This window comes from Melanostigma gelatinosum, assembly GCF_949748355.1.
Source record: "Melanostigma gelatinosum genome assembly, chromosome: 11".
NCBI lineage: Eukaryota > Metazoa > Chordata > Actinopteri > Perciformes > Zoarcidae > Melanostigma > Melanostigma gelatinosum.
The window spans coordinates 21,478,505-21,496,397 of NC_136644.1; the positions used below are offsets into that span (position 1 = coordinate 21,478,505).

At 41.4% G+C, this 17,893-nt stretch overlaps 2 protein-coding genes across 10 annotated transcripts in view; both read left to right on the top strand.

Moving 5' to 3' along the window:
* The window catches only part of sorbs2a (sorbin and SH3 domain containing 2a), a 43,648-nt gene extending 40,840 nt beyond the window's left edge, over positions 1-2,808 (top strand). For all 9 annotated transcript variants that reach the window (XM_079278326.1, XM_079278331.1, XM_079278327.1 and 6 more), the window contains 3 exons: positions 289-326; positions 579-685; positions 1,059-2,808. In XM_079278326.1, the coding sequence (XP_079134452.1) occupies positions 289-326; positions 579-685; positions 1,059-1,120 (207 nt within the window). In that variant the 3' untranslated portion in view covers positions 1,121-2,808. The remainder of the gene's footprint in view (positions 1-288; positions 327-578; positions 686-1,058) is intronic.
* Positions 2,809-4,302: 1,494 nt separating this feature from the next.
* On the top strand, positions 4,303-12,919 carry LOC306784223 (PDZ and LIM domain protein 3-like). Its single transcript, XM_079278104.1, has 7 exons — positions 4,303-4,499; positions 8,350-8,501; positions 8,966-9,050; positions 9,166-9,353; positions 10,551-10,678; positions 11,843-11,954; positions 12,545-12,919. The coding sequence occupies exons 1-7, from the start codon at positions 4,407-4,409 to the stop codon at positions 12,732-12,734; spliced, it is 948 nt and encodes a 315-aa protein (XP_079134230.1). The 5' UTR covers positions 4,303-4,406; the 3' UTR covers positions 12,735-12,919.
* Positions 12,920-17,893: the final 4,974 nt, after the last annotated feature.

Genomic DNA, 17,893 nt, shown 5'->3' on the forward strand with positions numbered 1-17,893 from the left:
CTCTTGTCTCTGCGCAGGAGGGACATCTTTAGAAACAGCCGCATCATTCACGACTGACCACAACACATACACACTAAAGTGTGCTGTTTTTCAAACACAGTGTCTTTTTCCTGTTTAAGAAAGGATAAATTGTAGTTTGTGGTCACACCTCTGGGTATGAAATGGCACCGTATTCATCATAAGCGACAACCTGAGACAAGTCTCTCCGTTTAACATCTTCACACCCGATAGAAAAAGCCTTTCAAATGCAAGATTTCGACTTTCTGTCTGTTTCTGTCTCTCTCACAGCGATTGGTACAGGATGCACTCCATGGTGGAGGAGATCCGTAAGTTCTTCTTCTCACCATTCCACTGATATGCACAAAATACGATCTGTATACTCTATACGATATGTATCTATATCTATATATCTCGTGCTAAACTGATATTCATGTGTGCAGTAATTCTAATCAAGAAATACTTGTTGAACCATGTCAAGTGTAAGGTTGTCATAGTACGCACAACAGAAAACAGAGTGACATTGCTCACCACTGCAGAATAGCATGAGCGTCAGTTCACCATCAGTGTTCCTAACACAGGTACCAGGCCGTGTACAACTACCTGCCTCGCAACGAGGACGAGCTGGAGCTGAAGGAGGGCGACGTTGTAGACGTGATGGAGAAGTGTGACGACGGCTGGTTTGTTGGTAAGAGGAGGAGAACACAGGGTTGTTGTTGTCTATTTGGCACGCAGTTATGATACTCGATGAATACATCGGACAGAACAGCTGGGCAACAAATATACACCATGAACAGCTGGTCGAACAGAAGCTGTTGCCCTCTACACAGGGTTCGGGGTCTGGAGTCCACTAGATGGCGCTGTGATCCCGTCACATATTCATAACTTCAGCATTATCCTTCACAGCTGAGCAGGTCTGATAGCCCTGAGAATGTGTTTGTTCATCTGAAACACTCCTAAGATGTTCTCATGTGACTCAGTGTGATGTGCAGCTCTGGCGGGTTTCCAGACTGCAGTGAGCTGCAATAATATTCTTTGTTCTTTGCTCTTTGTTTCTGAAGGGACCTCTCGACAGAGCAAGTTGTTTGGAACCTTCCCAGGAAACTACGTGAAGCAGCTATAATGATGATTCCAGACCCGGCTCCGCCCCCTTTCTGTGACAACTTCTTCGCCCTCAGCACAGCACCCGCAGGACGCCACCTCCCAGAGACCTGTCGCACATCGATGTGTTTGCGTGCATGTGTGGCCTCGTCAGCTTCACACAACCTTTAGCTCTAACTAGCCATCTTTAATGGAAGACTTCTTTAAAAAAAAAAAATAATGTCGTTTTATTTTTTTTATCTCACCTTTTTATCCTTACTTTTCTATCATGGAGAACCCAAACGTTGTGCTCCAGTCAGCGACCTTTTAACTTTTGACTGTGATGGAAGCATATGGAAGGAACTTTGCGAACAGTCAGTGATAGACGACAGAGCACCGCTGTGATGCTTTTCTTTCTGTTAAAGGGCAGTGAGATCACCACCATCACCTCTTTTTATTCTTTCTTTTTTATTTGTCTTCAGTTTGTTTCAAACTAAAAAAAAAAAACACTTGTTACATTTCATTTCAGTGTTCAATTACAAATATCCCCAAAGACATTCAGTGCAGAGAGTGTTTGTAGAAACAGTGTTCTGTCAGCAGGTCTGTTGCATACCAGCTGTGTTGAAGGCATTGCAGCCATGCAGCCGGTATTTCAGGTAAAAGGATGTGAAGTCCCAAACGTACATGTGGAAAAAGACGTTGCATGTATCAATGTTATGTGTCGCCCAATGTATTGATCGGACGATAAGCATTTGGGGATATGAAAGACGATCATTGTTCATTATCAAGCAATCGTTTCAAATGTTGCAAATGTGGAAGCGTGAAAAGGTATCATTTGATTCCTGCACTTGCTGTCTAAACCTGATCTAATAGCTTTAAATTATAAGATTAGGAAACAAAAATATCTTCAGCCTGTTGCTTCTTCATCTTCACACTAGGATTGATGCACTTTAACGAAACTTTTAACACAATTTAGTGTTTGTTTTCTCTCAAATTTCACTTCAGATTTCACACAGGATAGGTGTTATGACTGTGGACGTGACCAACACTTCCGATGTATTGGTCACGTTTAAAAAGCGTGTGCAAAGAGGTTACCGACCTTTTTAGGTATTATATTTATTAGAGGACAAGTGCTGGTCGAACTGTGTTATAAGACGATTTTAGAAAGGACGGCACAACACGAGGCTTTTCTAACATCCCGCATTTGAAGGCGTGTTTTATTGTGTCGAGTGACAAACAACACAATAGTTCATGGGCTGTAATGGTGCCAGGTGTCATAATGTTTTATGTTGAGTTATTTAAGTCACATGCAGGAAGGGATGACACTTGATTCATGTAACTGCAGTTTTTTCCCCACGAGACTTTGTTGTATCTTTGAAAGCCTGCTGTCGGACTGAGTGCTTCACCGTTTCACGTTCTCTACGATTTGGAATTGTCGTCCCTTTTAGCTTGTCATGCTCGGTGAATATGATTCATGTGTTTTTATTTTTCTCACGGTATGTGTTTCACATAGGATGGACACTGACAACAAAACAATTGTTTCAGCACCTTAAGATGTATTTTGTTTTATCATTCGCCGTCCTTCACGTCACCCCGTCGTCCACGATTTCAGTTGGTGTGAGGACACTGTGTGTGTGTGTGTGTGTTTTTGTAAGCTTTTTGTATGAGAGCTGTAAAATGGCCAACATCCACTTGCTTTATAAAGTCATCTTTTTCTCACCCACCATCATATTTGGTTTCCTCTCCTTCTTTCTTCACATTCCTCATCAGTGGTGCTAATTTCCACATTTATTATTATAGCTCAGGCATGTCGGCCTTTTTTTTCCTCCCTCCAGTTCTTCGTTGTTTTAAAAGCCAGTGACATATTTAAACTGAAGTTACTGTAGTTAGTGAGTAGAGTTGGTGATCGCTGCCTTACATCCAACTCAATCATTTACTAGCCATGTGTATGTAAACCTCTTCTGTGATGCAAAAACTTTAATTTATGCATATGTAGTGTAGAAAACGTCAGGAACGTGTGCACAGAATGATCACAAACTACAGTGTTGAAACTTACAGCAATCCTCTGGTCTGCCTTTGATACAACATGAAGAACAGATTTGGATCGAAGACATGAATTTGACTCCTGCTATGTTTATACATGTAATGAAAATGTTAATCTTATATGTTATTGGTGTTAATATCAAATTCGATGCACACTCTTGGACCTAAGTATTTCTACAATATCTTAGCATTTGTTGGATGATTTTATGGGGCTGTGTTGCTAATAAAAATCCAGCTGGTAGATTAAATATTTCCAATGATTTCATCCTTTCAGTTTCACAGGAAGACAACTTCAATCGTTGATGACTGAAAAGTCATCTGTGGTGTTAAAAGAAATTCAGAGATTTCAACCCCTTTCCTGCCATTTTATTTTAAGCACGGAGGTGACGTCATACACGTCCAAGTTCTCTCACAGTTCCACACATGGACTGTTGGTGGCAGTGGTGTGCAATAAGAGAACAACTGTGATTACCTCGAAAACTCCAAAGGGTTGCAGGTTCTATTTTAAAATCGATCTAAATCCTTGTTTTTACTGACCTCCAGTCCTTTGGACCATCTCTCAGTACTTTAGGACTCCTCTACTCTGTCTTGTAGCCCATTCTGAAACAGATCATGTTAGTACCGGTATATGGGCTAGTCATTTTCACAATGCAGAGACACAATGTGTTGAAAACGCTGTTGAAACTGGATCGTTGACAAGCTCAGGGGTGAGAGTCCTGGGTCCCATCCAGATCAATAGTGGCTGGAATGTGCCTGTGGGACCTCCAGGGCCTCACAGTGGAGCTGCGCCTCCAGACCAAATAAGGACAGGAGCAGCAAGACTCGTCAACCAGAGAGAGAGAGAGAGAGGAGGCCAGCCAGACTGTGAGCTGGTTTACATCCTCACTCTGTCTACAAGTGTCCATGTAGGTAAACGCAGACCGTGAGCCAAAACTGGATTTGTTTAGGACGACTGAAGCCTGTGTAGCACCGAATTTATCAGGCAAAATATTGCTTTCTATTTTGAGAGAGAAGTAGTACCAACTAAGAAAAGTGCTCAACAGATACAAAGAAGACCGTCAAGCAAGTGCTGGTAGAACAGTCTGGGAGTCAGTTCCCAAAATCTGACCAATTACTTCACTTCTGGGGTGGGGTCTGTCCATTCTCCTCCCCCTGCACCCACCCACATGGGTTCAAAATCTGCATCACTTTGATATCCCTCTGCTCTTTAACTTGGTTCCCCCTCTGCGTGCAGTTTACTGTCAGTGCTGTTGTTCTCCAACAGAGCGGGGAGACATTAAAGGGTCATGCCACTCAAAGTCGTGTTGGACGGTCCGGCCCCCTGGGGCTTTCGCCTGACAGGAGGAAAGGACTTCAACCAGCCCCTGACCATCTCCAGGGTGAGTGAGTGATAGGAGGTCTCCATTAATAATAACTTGATCAAAAAAGAAAAAACCTTTCCACAGCTTATACTCGTCTTCACTGTTGGTTGATCATTTGCTTATCAAGGATTTGACAATGTTTCTACTGTCAGCAGCCAAGTGTTTAAAGTGTGAATGTGCTTTAATCCTTTGGTGGCCCAGTGTTCAGGAGTCAGTGTTGCCAATAGCTTCAACATTGTGTGCCCAGGAGGGTTGGTATGGGGCTTGCACACAGTAAATGCAAGAGGCTTAGATACAAATAGCAACTTACATTGTACTCTGACATGTGCACAATACACACTCACACACACTCACACACACTCAAATGTCTCATCGAGTGGATTTCAGACTGGAGTATAAAGGAGTACAGTGTGCTCATCAATTCGAACAAGAAAACTGGTGAAAAACATGGAAGAAAAAGAAAGGTAGAGTCCTCCAGATGTAGAAAATCTTAATTTTTTAAAAATCCTCAACGCATTTGTGAGCTGAGTCAATATATAGAAAAATGAATTTGTGAGAGAAGATGAGCAGAGTGTCACGTATGCATCACTATGTCTAGTATGACCGTGCAGCTGTTCAAAAGCTTGCAGACAGCCAGTCAGCTTGAGGTCCGCACGCAGCATCACGCAGCTCGTCATTATTGCAGACTGACGGCACAGGCAGAGCTGGGAGATGACAGATTACATGTGTAAAACTAAACGGGACTGGAATTCATGAGAGAAGAGCTCATAGTGACCAAGGTACAGACACCTCGGACGGTCAAATGATCTATCACAAAGGACAGAGGCGTCCATGGTTGTCAATTCAGATGGAAATTTGCTTCATCTGTTGATGAAATGATGATTTCCTGAAACTAATGTGGTATTTCCTGTTTAAACAAATTACCACCAAGTAACTGAATCATATGAAAACAAAAAACAGACGGTAACGATAAAAAAACGCTTTGATGTATGAGGGGAAAATATGTAGACGGTTAGCCTAGCTTAGCACAAACACTGTCGGCAAAGGGAAACCGCTTGTTCTGTCCAAAGACAACAAATCAGCACCTTTTAAAGCTCACTAATTCACACTAATTGATTGAAGAAAAGACAAAGGAAGGGGGATCGATTAATAATTAGAGAAAAACAAACAAATATATGAACAGTGGTGTGTTTTAATCAGCAGTCAGGCTTTGAGTGCTGTAGCCCCGACGTCACACAGGATCAGATGTGAGGAGACCCAGTAATCCCGCTCTTTGTTGGGGTTATGTGTGTCTATATTTAGGGGAAGACCTCAGGAACTAGTCACTGAAAGCATATGTCTCCAAACCACTGGCTCCGTCCAGTAACCCCACAGCTGTTGTGTTAGTCGACACTGTGATGAAAGGGATGGACGAGGGAGGAGAGGAATCTGGGAGGGTACACGATATGTGAGGAGCAACACAAGAAGCAATGTGGGGAAATGCACTTGTAAGGGAGATATTCAGTGAAGACAAAAAAGAGTGAAAAGCTCTGATATACCTGACTAAACATCTCACCAATACAGGCGCTGAACTCTCAGGCTTTATTTAAACACAAATGTCTCCCTTCACTGCCTTTTTTGGTCAGGAACATCCTCCTCTTTATGACCGGCCGGTGTTCCCAGCTGGTCTGGGAAAGTAAACACATGCGATAATCATCTCTTCCCTCAGCAGACAGAGGCCTTAAAGGGGCACGGTGCCGAATTGAATCATTTACAGGTCATTTTATTTTTTTATTTCATGTCATGAGCCTGTGGAAGCAGTTGTACACTGTCTTCTGTGGCTCTGAAGGAGCGAGTCTGAGAAAATAACCCCGGTGACGTCATCAGAATTATTTTAGCTTGAGCGTGGAGACTATACATTTTTAACAATAAAGGTCTTTGCATGCTGGGAGCGTGACACATTTACTCCCCCCCCCCAAGACAACCCTGATTGGTTTAAATAAATACAATCAAGCCACAGTGTCTTATTTCCCTACAGAAGAAAGATAATGTGTGGAGCCAGACAGCTCTTTAGCCTCTGTTGTATCGATTTTGTCTGTTCTTTTTCTAATCTGTCTCCTGCAAGTTTCGCAACTTTAAAGTTGTATTCACTTTTTAACTCTGACTTTTATTTTTATCTTTATTTTTTTGCCAGTTGGGGGCAGCGCTACAAGCTCTACACACAGTGTTAGAAAATGGCTGCCTATGAACACATCCAGCAAATGCAGAGAAACGTTATCATTCATGTGGACCTGTGTGTCAGTCCGATCTCCTTTCAGCTTTGCTTTCGTCTCCACCAAACTCCTGAGGGAAATATCTGGCTCTTTAGCAGCGAAATGTTCAGCAGCTAGTCGCTAAGAGTTCTTAATTCGATCCCTTTTTGCTTTACGGTCATTCGATCTAGTGTTGATGAATGCAGCTTTAAATACAGTACATACAGTATATACCTACATCTCGATATTGTACTCAAGTATCTTAAGTAACAGTACAGAATTGGGCTTTATCTTGTTTCTTCTTCAGCTTTTGGGATTTTGGGAAAAGGCAAAAGAAGAAGAAAAGAGACAGAAAGAAAAAAGGAAAAAAATGGCAGAAATTCAAACAAAGACAAACGTTTTGACGTGACTAGGCAGCTGCGTGTAAAAGAAAGAATCCAATAAAAAGCATAGTCGTCCAGATTCAGGTAGCAGACATCCGAGCAGTAAAACACATAGTAAGACAGCAGCCCTTCAACAAATGCTCCACTGTAAATCACTGCTCCCTCTTCGGCAGCATGAGCCATCCCCTCAGCACTTTCATCCACAGTTATTTATAGGCAGATGACCTCATTCAAGTTTCAATGCAACATCCCAGCTATAACCCGTAATGCAATATGGCTGAGCATAGGTCATGGCCTGTATAGTGTAAGTGCGGGAATGTTCAGTTGGGTTTGAAGTTGCCTCCGAAGGTATTTCTCTGTGACCCTGGTTGCTCTCCGAGAGTTCTTATTAATGTCGGTCACTTCCTGGCCAGCGGAACACAGAGTCCATCTGGATGCTGTCACTTAAGCAGCGCATGTTTACTTCATCTCCATGACAAGGGACGGGCAGTTTACACGCATGCATACCGACCAGCTCGATCTGCATCTCAGAGAGCAACTGGTGTTTGGCAGAGTGCATGTGGTGGAAAAGAAATGGCAGATTTAGGTCGTGAACGGCCTGAATCTGCTCTGTTATGAGTTTGACTGAATAGCTGGGCTTCTTAGTGGAGTCTGTGTTTTGTATTTCGCCAGGAGTATTTAGGCCAGGTGAGGCTCTCTGATCCCAGCAGGGGAACATAGACGAGGGGCCTTCCAGTTGAGTTGTGCATTAAGAGATGAAGTGCCAGTGATGGAGAACAGACCATAGCTTTGCACAATGCTGCCCTACCCGTACATACAGGACCGTTTGAACGGGATTTATAGAGGCAGAGGTTTTTCTTTCTCTGGGATTCATCTAATATCAGTAAGAACAGTCCAACCTCTTATTAATTCACATACCTGTAATATGGAAGGGTTAATAAATTGAAAAAAAGAATGGAAGAAGAACTTAACATTGGGGTTTTTCCAGAGCCCCAGATTGAATTGTACAGGATTTTAAGTGGGAAAATGCTTTTAAAACACAGATTAAATGCTGCAGTTACAGCAATGTTTTTTCAAGGCCTTAAACTAATGTAAAAAGGGGGAGGATTAATTAGCATAGGAATACAAAATTAAATTGAATACAATTAAATACAATTAAATACTTTTTTTTTTAAATAAATAGAAATAGAAATAAAAATAATACATTTTCTATTTGATTTATTTCTGTTATTCTTTTCTTCTACCCCCTTCCAGATCACGCCCGGCAGTAAGGCCGCCGTAGCCAACTTGTGTGCCGGTGACGTCGTCCTGGCCATCGAGGGATTCCCAGCCACAGACATGCTGCACAGCGAAGCCCAGAACAAGATAAAAGAGTCGACCCATCGGCTCGGCCTTACTGTTGAAAGGTTATATGCAGCAACAAAAAGCATGCACACAAACAGGTGGTGGACACAGTAGAGGCAACACCTGCTCAGTATAATGGAATGTAATACATTAACAGTGGTTCCCAACCTTTTTTGGCTCGTAACGAAGGTTACAAAACTGTAACTGTAGTTTGAATCTTTTCCAGCTCTGAGCACCTTACAGCTTTCTTTTGTGGGTTGCATTATGGGACAGTAGTATCCAACAGCACATTCAACAATCCGGTGAATTTGGACTCTGCATTAATTGTGTCACTTTAAACTCAAACCCCACTTCAAAAAGTTTAGTTTCCCATGGTATGACCAACATGTGAGCAGATGTTTAAAGCTCGGTTTTTCTCACACACACACACACACACACACTCACAGACTCATAAATAAAGTCATCCAACAGCCGTTAGTAATGTTGTGGTGACCTTCTGACCAGAATCAGTTTTTATAATTTGCAGGAATGAATCGAGACTGTGGACACCACGTGTTGTGGAGGACGGCAAAGCTCACCCATATAAAATGAACTTAGAAGCAGAACAGCAGGTTTGCAAGAGCATTGGAGAAACGACCTCACATTTATTAAAGATGATAATTTTGATTCACATCATCATCTCATAGTTGTCTCGATAATGACCTCGCTTCCTTCTCCTCCCTACAGGAATACAAACCTATTGGCACGGGTCACAACCGGAAAGCTCAGCCGTTTGTCGCGGCAGCGAACATCGATGACACGCATCAGGTGGTCAGTTCAGCCTACAACACCCCGATAGGCCTCTACTCCTCAGGCAACATCCAGGACGCCATGGAGGGCCAGATCCGAGGCCTGGCTCTACCCAAGCCTGAGAGGTGATGGTTCTCACTCGATCTGCAGCTTTAACATGGCAGTCAGGCTCTTTCAAAGCCCTGCATCAAGATCTTAAAAAGGCAAAACATATATGAGACATATGTGAGAGAGTCAGCCGGCTCTAATGTCCTAATGAATAACATTTACATCACATCCATCCAGGGCAACCAACACGTCAATACACTTTTTTGAAGGTATCAGCTGAGTAGTTTAATATGTCCACTATGTTAACCTTCAGGCTGCCCCTCATGTGGATTTCATGAGGCTACCTGATATACGGTGTGTCACACTGTGAGAACATATTCCCACAGGAACAAATCTGTCCATGGCTCGACTACGAATTCTGAATAAGACATCAAAGCTAAGTCATGTCAGCCAATACAATACAGACTCGCTCTACATCACCCTGATTTCATTGGAATGCATTTACAACCAGAACCAACCAACCAGAGATAATTATTATTTAATCGCACACAATAAGAAAAAAGAAATTGCAATATGTCAGAAAAAGAGCATGCTGTTAAACTGCGCTAAAATATTTCAGTCATCCTCTTTTTCTCGATGTGGTCCAGCTCATGGATTTTCTTACTCATCCCACATTCAGTCTCTAAACATTTTTTCTCCTTTTAAATTTGACTCATCGTGTTGAAGCTGTAATCTCCAGCTGGTTGTTCTCACCTGATGCAGTTAAGATTGCAATGCATCATTTCTGCCACTAGCATGAATCCCTCTTCATAAAACTGACTCGGTCTGGGAAAAAGACGTTGAATTTACACTTCTAGTCACAGTGGATTTTTTTTTACTTTTACTCCACTACATTTGTCTGACAGTTTATGTTTTTCGTTTTTTTCAGATTTTTCATTAGTTTAGTTTAGTTTATTTTGCACAATTAAAAAAAATACACAAACATAACAAAGAGAAATAATGTCACAGTGCAGGAAGTGCCAGAAAACGCACTGGGCTTGATGGAAGCCTCTACCTATATATATATATAGAATATCATAATTTCACAATATTATAGAGAGCACAAAATTAATTTACATACATAATTTATGACTACGTAATGTTGATTAACAAGATATGATGGAGCATAGGATCGGAATACTTTCACAATTGAATGGTTGAGTGTGCATTTGTGTTCATCCTGACCAGGTATTGTACTATTGTGTGTGTGTGTGTGTGTGTGTGTGCGCGCTCAGTCCCAGAACTTTGGCTAACATCGAGGATTCTGACGTGTACCAGATGTTACAGAGAGACCAGGAGGAGCCCCAGGAGCCTCGGCAGTCTGGCTCGTTCCGAGCCCTGCAGGACTTTATCGACAGTGATGGTGAGCTCTTAATTTTTCTCAAGATAAAAACATCTCACAGGTTGAAATGATTACAGACAAATATTTTTATTTTTACTGAAGCCAAAAAGACGCAATGCCTCACAGTAGAAACATTAAGATGTTTTACAGGCCACAGAAAGTTATTTTCTAAATGAGCTTTTTATTATGAGTTATGGGGTTCTGTATTGACACACTATTTTCTGCCAAAGCTAGAACCATTTTGGTTCTTTCACATTCGAGATTTTTGTATTTCTTTTTTTCTCTGATTATTTTACTCACTGGTTTGAAGTGGACGAGGCTCCGCTGGAGAAAAAAGATGCAATCACATACACCTGATAAACAACAGCTAAAGATTACCGCTTGTTTATTCACGAGTATTTAACGTTCAAACTAAATACTTAAAATGTGAAGCAACGTTTTCAGGGTATTTTGCATTGCTACTGCAATTTTCTCCTCGACGCAGTTCTTTTTGGGGGTTTTAGGAATGACATTGTTGCCGTGTAGAAGGATTCAGTTCAGAGTGATGAGGGCTGGAGCACATAATTGCAGTTAGAGCAATTTCATAAGCTGCAGCAGCAAATGTTTTTGATTTCTTACAGCTTACTTTTCTCAAAAGCGATTTATATTTTTACCTCCCATACAAACATCAAGACCATTTTTGCCCAAAGACACTTCCACATGTGGACAAGAGGAGGCAGGGATTGAACCAACAACCGTACAAACAACCGGCTGTAACTCCTGCGCTGCAGTTGAATTTACCACATTGCTCATTTGATGACCTTCTAATTGTGGCATAAACAATGATAAACATTACATTTTTTGAGGCTACGGGGAACAAAGATGAAGACAACACTGTTGTTTAAATCGTTTATGCAATATTTTGACCGTGTATGACTCACAACATACACAGTATGCTACACAATATATAATTAAGGTGTGTTAGCCATATTCAAGTAGTTTAGTGTAGCTACACAATGCTGCATCACAAAAGCGCTCCTCCATGTGTTTCCTCTGTTAAACTGAGTTGTAAAAATGCATCCTGACAGCATTGAAATTATGAAGTATGCTTATACCTGATAAGTGTCCCTGCCTCAATTCTATTGAGTGTTTTGTTTGTATGTACGTGGGTTGTTTTGATGCGTGGTCTCTCTCCCATGTGGGCAGGCACTCGCCCCATTGTGACCAGGACAGTAAAAGCCCCGACAAACAAAGCAACTACGCCCACAGGAAACCTGCAGAAGCTGCCCGTCTGCGACAAGTGTGGCAACGGGATTGTGTGAGTTCTTTGTATTGCAGGGCTGTTGCACAGAATTGAACTGTTATGCACATGTAACATTGTATGCCTTTATGCAAATACATTGTTCAACAAATCATTGTATATGATATATTGATGTTTTACTCTGTAATCAAGTATTCATGTTTAAACACCAGTTATAGATGCTTCATAGGAGGAGTTATTATGGTTGACTAAAAACTGTATTAAATACTGTAAGTGACCTTATACCGTTCATTAGGTTGTTGTAAATGCTGTAGGGGAGGTAAAGTAACGAGTTACCATAACAGCTTCGTATGTAATTCAGTCTCAACGAGTTTAACAAATCAGGTTCTTCTTTACCTTCCTTAAGACCACTGTATGTTGAATTTATTATTTATTACAAGATCGTTATTATTATTATGTGGGTTTTTGTCCGTTGAAAATGTTGGTGCAGTCTCAGTGTTGCTTTCAGGTTATTCTTGTCAGTGACCAGTAGGGAGGGTGTATTTATACTACGTTATGCTACACTGGCTTTACTATTGCTACTGTACTTCACACATATACCCTATTCTTTTCTTCTGACATCTCCGTCTTTGTCTTTTATGCTACAGCGGGACGGTGGTCAAAGCACGAGACAAATATCGTCACCCCGGTTGCTTTGTGTGCTCCGACTGTGACGTCAACCTCAAACAGAAGGGCTATTTCTTCGTGGAGGAGCAGCTGTACTGTGAGACTCACGCTCGCGCTAGAATGAGACCACCAGAGGGACACGACCTCATCACAACTTTCCCTTCTGCATAGATTCACGGCAAACAGACACACATACAAACAGACACTTCTTCTGTGTCCTACATCTGTTTTGTGTGTTTATCTGCACTTGTTTATCTGATGTTGTCTGTGTGCAATGATATATCGATAAGAATACACTTTACTCCCTGATCTTTACAGCAAGATGTTTTCTCTGCAATAAAGACCTTTTGCTCATACTGACTTATAGGTGGCCTCTGTATGTGAAGTCTTCAGAAGAAAAGGACCACCTGTTTGGCTATCGGCTAACAGCTAACAGAACTACACACACAGCTGCCTGCATGCAGAGATGCAGTTATTCTGGGCCGTCTTATTGGGCATCATCCACAGGTTTACGCTCATATTGTCAAAGAAAATTGACTTGAAGCCTGAATAGACTCTTCAGTTTGTGGTTATGCCGAAGCATTCTATTCCACACTTGAGTAGAATGGAGCCATCGTTAATGCTATTTTGTTGTTAGTGCTCAAAATGGCGGCTGCGAAAAAGGCCTTTTTGGAACCGATTAGAGCTGACAGCCGCTGCCCCTACTCGTGTAACTTTAAAAAAAACACCTTTCAAGCCGATAAGCGAAGATTATTTAGAAAAAGGAAATTCCAAATAACAACAAAGAGCACTTTAGCTGTCCCTCATTCTTTGGTACATTTCCCTTTTCCCAATTCATTTGAACTGAATGTCACAATTCCCGTCGATTGGAGGGTTATTCAGATCACCTGTTGTGCAGGGTGTGAGGACTGGCTCCTAATTAAGAATTGAGAGCATCTTGGTGCATTTCTTGGCCAATCAGGGTGTTACAACGCCCTTTCTTTCGGGCTTAATAGAGGTGGGGAACTGCACATCCAGGGCATTGTGATCCTTGCGCAGCGTTACGCAGACCTCAGTGAGACATCTTTGCTGCCTTAACTTTTTGGTTTGAGGTTTATTTTGAATGTTGTGAGTCTGAGTAAATGTTATAGGAAAAAGAAAATCTTTCCAGGTTATATTTTGGTGTTCTTCAAGCACAACCCCGCAGGCTTCATTTTATTTTGGGTTTATTTTCTTTGAAAATACACATTTCCTTATTATCGAAAAGGCATTTCTCTTCTGCTTTTAACACAATCAAGTCCCAGTTTACTTTCATCTGAATCTCAGCATGCTTCCAGTGAGATGGAGCATATCTGGTTACATCTGGTGTTTGCGGTTAGTCTGTGTAGCCTGGTCTTCATCATCTGTTCTTTTTGAGGAAAAATACATCATTGCTGGCCAGCAGCCACACTGTGAGGCCGCCTATGTCTTTGTCCACTGCTGCTGAGCAGACTGGTAGACCCGGACCCATGGAAACCCTGATGAAGTGAAGTAATGTCAAGGGAGTTGCTAGCAACAAGGAAAGGAGCTGATGTTCTACACCTCCTTGTAACATTGATCCTGTAGCTATTGGCAAAATGCAGCTTCTTTACCACAATCCGTTTAGTATAGATGGAGGGTCTTCTTTGTTTCGGTTGCTTTCAGCATCCATTATATGACTCAATCAAAGAATTTAAATTGAGATGGAGTGACAAACTGTACTGTTCCCTTTTTGAAAGAGTTTTTGGCTTGATTTGCTCATTTCAATTAGGTGTAGAAGAAAAGGACAGCGGGGTTAAAAATATATAATTGATTCGATCAAGAGATTTCCGCTCCTGTCTCTGCTCCAGACGGTTACACAACTGAGTCTGCTGAGGATAAAGCACACCGGGCCAATGGGTCCATCATTACTCACTCACGTTGTTTTTCAAAACGACAGAACTTCACTTCAAATTCCAGTTTCCAGTATAGTCAGGCTGAAACTGAGGTAAATTATCCACCCAAAAATGAAACGGAATATTTCTATTTGATGCACTGTGGGATGCAAACACATACAGGTATATTGTTCAATAATAATATTAAGGTTCAACAGTTTCATCAATAGGCTTCCATCAATAACTGCACATGGAGTACTACATACTGAGAGAAGTGACTCCTGCTGCCGTGGTGAGACCCTGTTGACACAGCGGGGGGAGCTAAAGTATCATTTGTAGCTCTTTGAGCCTCACATTTGACAACAGAAAACACTGTCGTCAAAATAGGTTACCAAGTATACTTATAGGATATTTAAATGTATGTTTCCTGAGCTCATAATCATGATCATTTTTCCTCTTCATCGTGAAGCATCTACTCATGGCACGTGCTTATAGTTTCTAGCTAACTGATACTGCTAGCTCACCTAGCTAACAGTACAGTTCAGCCAGAGTAAAATAGACAACAGAGCAGGGTATGTTTGAGGGAGTTGCTACCTTGTGATTGACAGGTCACGACACATCGTTGTTCGGTCTGGGGATTGACGAGTTTTCATCTCACAACTTCAATCTTTTTAGTGTGTGTTTTCAGTTCATGGATGTTAATTGTGACCGTTTCGGTCAACTAAAGGTTTCTTGTACTGCATTCACTTGTCTCCACCCTCTTGATTCAATTTTGGTTGCAAAAAGCCAAGATGGCCAAAATTCAGTGACGACATCCACTTCCTTGATACAGTCTATGCCCACAACAAGATCTGTGATTCATCTTGAATAACCAGGTGATGACTTCTGACACGTTGCTGTAGAGTTTATTCAAATGTATTTAATCTAGTTTTATTATATTGGAGAGAAGGCAAACATCGATACAGCTCATATCTTCAACGCTCAGCAACTCACAACAAAACAATCTTGATTTGATGAACAGCACCACAGGTGAGAGGAAACTGTCCCTTTTTTAAAGCTGAGTTCAGCAATTTTTCATATTAACATCAAGTAAAAGGTGTCGCTGATACAGTAACAAAGACACAGAGGATTTTTTTTGATTTTTTTTTCATGGTTCATACATTTTATAGTTGACTCTCAGCTGCTTGTATAATCTACCTTAGATAGCTGTTTCCATTAAGAAAGCGCTGATAAGTCCACTGCATACTACCTGCTGGCCAAAGCACACCTACAACACCAATGCATATTTCCCTTAACATTATCCAGGTTCCAAAATATGACTCGCAATGAATGGTAACATTGCTCCATGTCTGCTGGATGTGTAAGTAGGTAACATTAATATGACGAGCACACAAAAATTGAAATGTTGTGCAGTTTTACCTTTATGATGATGACAGGATGATTTATCTGCCTACCCGAATAAGTCACTAATATAAAGAAGCCATGAGACACTAACTGCATCAATACGTCATGCTTATGCTGTCATGCTGTTTCCCATTTTAGTTATGTCCCAATGGAATTACAATTCATTGACTAAATCGATACGCTGGCCACTGAAAGACTGCCATTCATCGAATGATAATGCACATGGATGGAAAGAGACATGAGGAGTGGCGTAAGTGCAAGACGAGACCATCAGCAAACAAAGATTCATTTAATTAGTTTTAAAGCTCTTGTTCATTTTAATTGATCTGCAAGTAGCCTCCTCCTGAGAGCAGATCAATAACATCAGACGGTTGAAGAAAACATTTTTGATTTATTGCACCATGAATAGCTGACTAGAAATGGGCATGTAAAGCTAATATATCAGTCCCTCAGCTCCTCACGTATGCACAAAGTAAATCGGTGGAGACCTGGTCAATAGGAAGGGTTCTTCAAAACATGAACAATTAGGCTGCTCACTGCAAACAAAGACAGGTTGGGGAGGGGGAGGAACTCCTCGTCTGTCCAATAAGAAACCCGATTTCAGTTTCCTGCTAAACCCATAATGCAAACATCTGCAGCTCAGACCGCATTAAACCGGCAGGTTAAAACAAAGTTTAATATACTTCACACGTCACTTTCTCCTTTTCACACGCGCTTCATCTTTATTTGTACATTTTTGCATGCAGTATAATCTACCACCAAACACTTGACTACTGACAGGTGACAGAGTAGTATTGACATTTAAACAGGCTGATAAAATGGGACATTATGTCCATTACATATCCATTTAGCAACATTGTTAGAATAATAATCGCACTGAATCAAATGACTTGATCCACTTGCAAATCAACATACAGCTTTTTCTTTTTTCTTCTTACAAGGTTATACAGTGTGTCCACCCTGAAGCACCTTGACTTGATAAATGAAGTGTTAAAGGTGCTCTATATGTGATTCAGAGCATGAACATAGCAGCAAACGACAATTAGCGATGTAAAGATGGAGTAATGTCTACCTGAGCAGAGAATGAAGTCACTCTCTCCCTGTGTGTGTGTTGTTATCCAAGCTACTCCGTTCTTTGTTGACATAGCCGGGCTGGCCACAGTGCATGTGCCCCATTGGCTAGCTCATGGGCGCCGCTCTGCAGTGCGCTCAAAAAGTGATTCCAGCTGACAACGCCATCCCCCACCGATGGCGTTGTCATGTAAGCGTGGCACCCACCCTCCGGTTCACGCTCAGGTAAACACTGTTGGCTCTGTCAGCACTTTCACAGGTGTTTGCAATGTTAGCACTGTTAGCTGCAAGTCGCCGCCGCCGCCATGTTAAGAGCCGCTGAGAGGTAATGCTCCCAATCTCAAACACAGCACCTTTAACGGCATGTTTTGCGAACAAAATATTTAATCTGACAATGAAGTTTCATAATGACATAATCAAGTACGTCAGGTCAGCTAGACTTTATGTACAGATGTACACTGCAAACATGTGCAACATTCCAGAGAAAGACAGTGAGGTTTTGACATTGTTGTGAAACTTGATATGCTTGCAGGTGATGGGCCCTTGTTCAGGCTTCAAAAGGGCACCAATTGAAATGGCCTCTCCACTTTATTTGACGAAGTGAAAGTACTGTGGAGGCTGTTTCAGTTGCCAGAAATGCAAAGTAATTATTTTGTATTAAATATTGAATATATATGATCTTAAATCATTGCCTATAATCGTGACAATTTCAGCATTTTCATGTGTTTTTCCATGAAAAGTATTTAAATACCCACTCACAATTAATAATGCGTTTAGACCGAGCAGGTTAGTTGGGAGAGAATTTTTTATGTCCGAAATGGGGTTAGACAAGGTTTTTTATTTTTTTTGATGATTTTGTAGGGAGGGGAGAGGGTATTGTATTTGTGGTGGAGACGCAATGTAAAAACGTATCATACAAAAAATGTAAATGGTCTTATCACTCAAAATCATGTTTAGTTTCATTTATAGATTCAAATACATTCT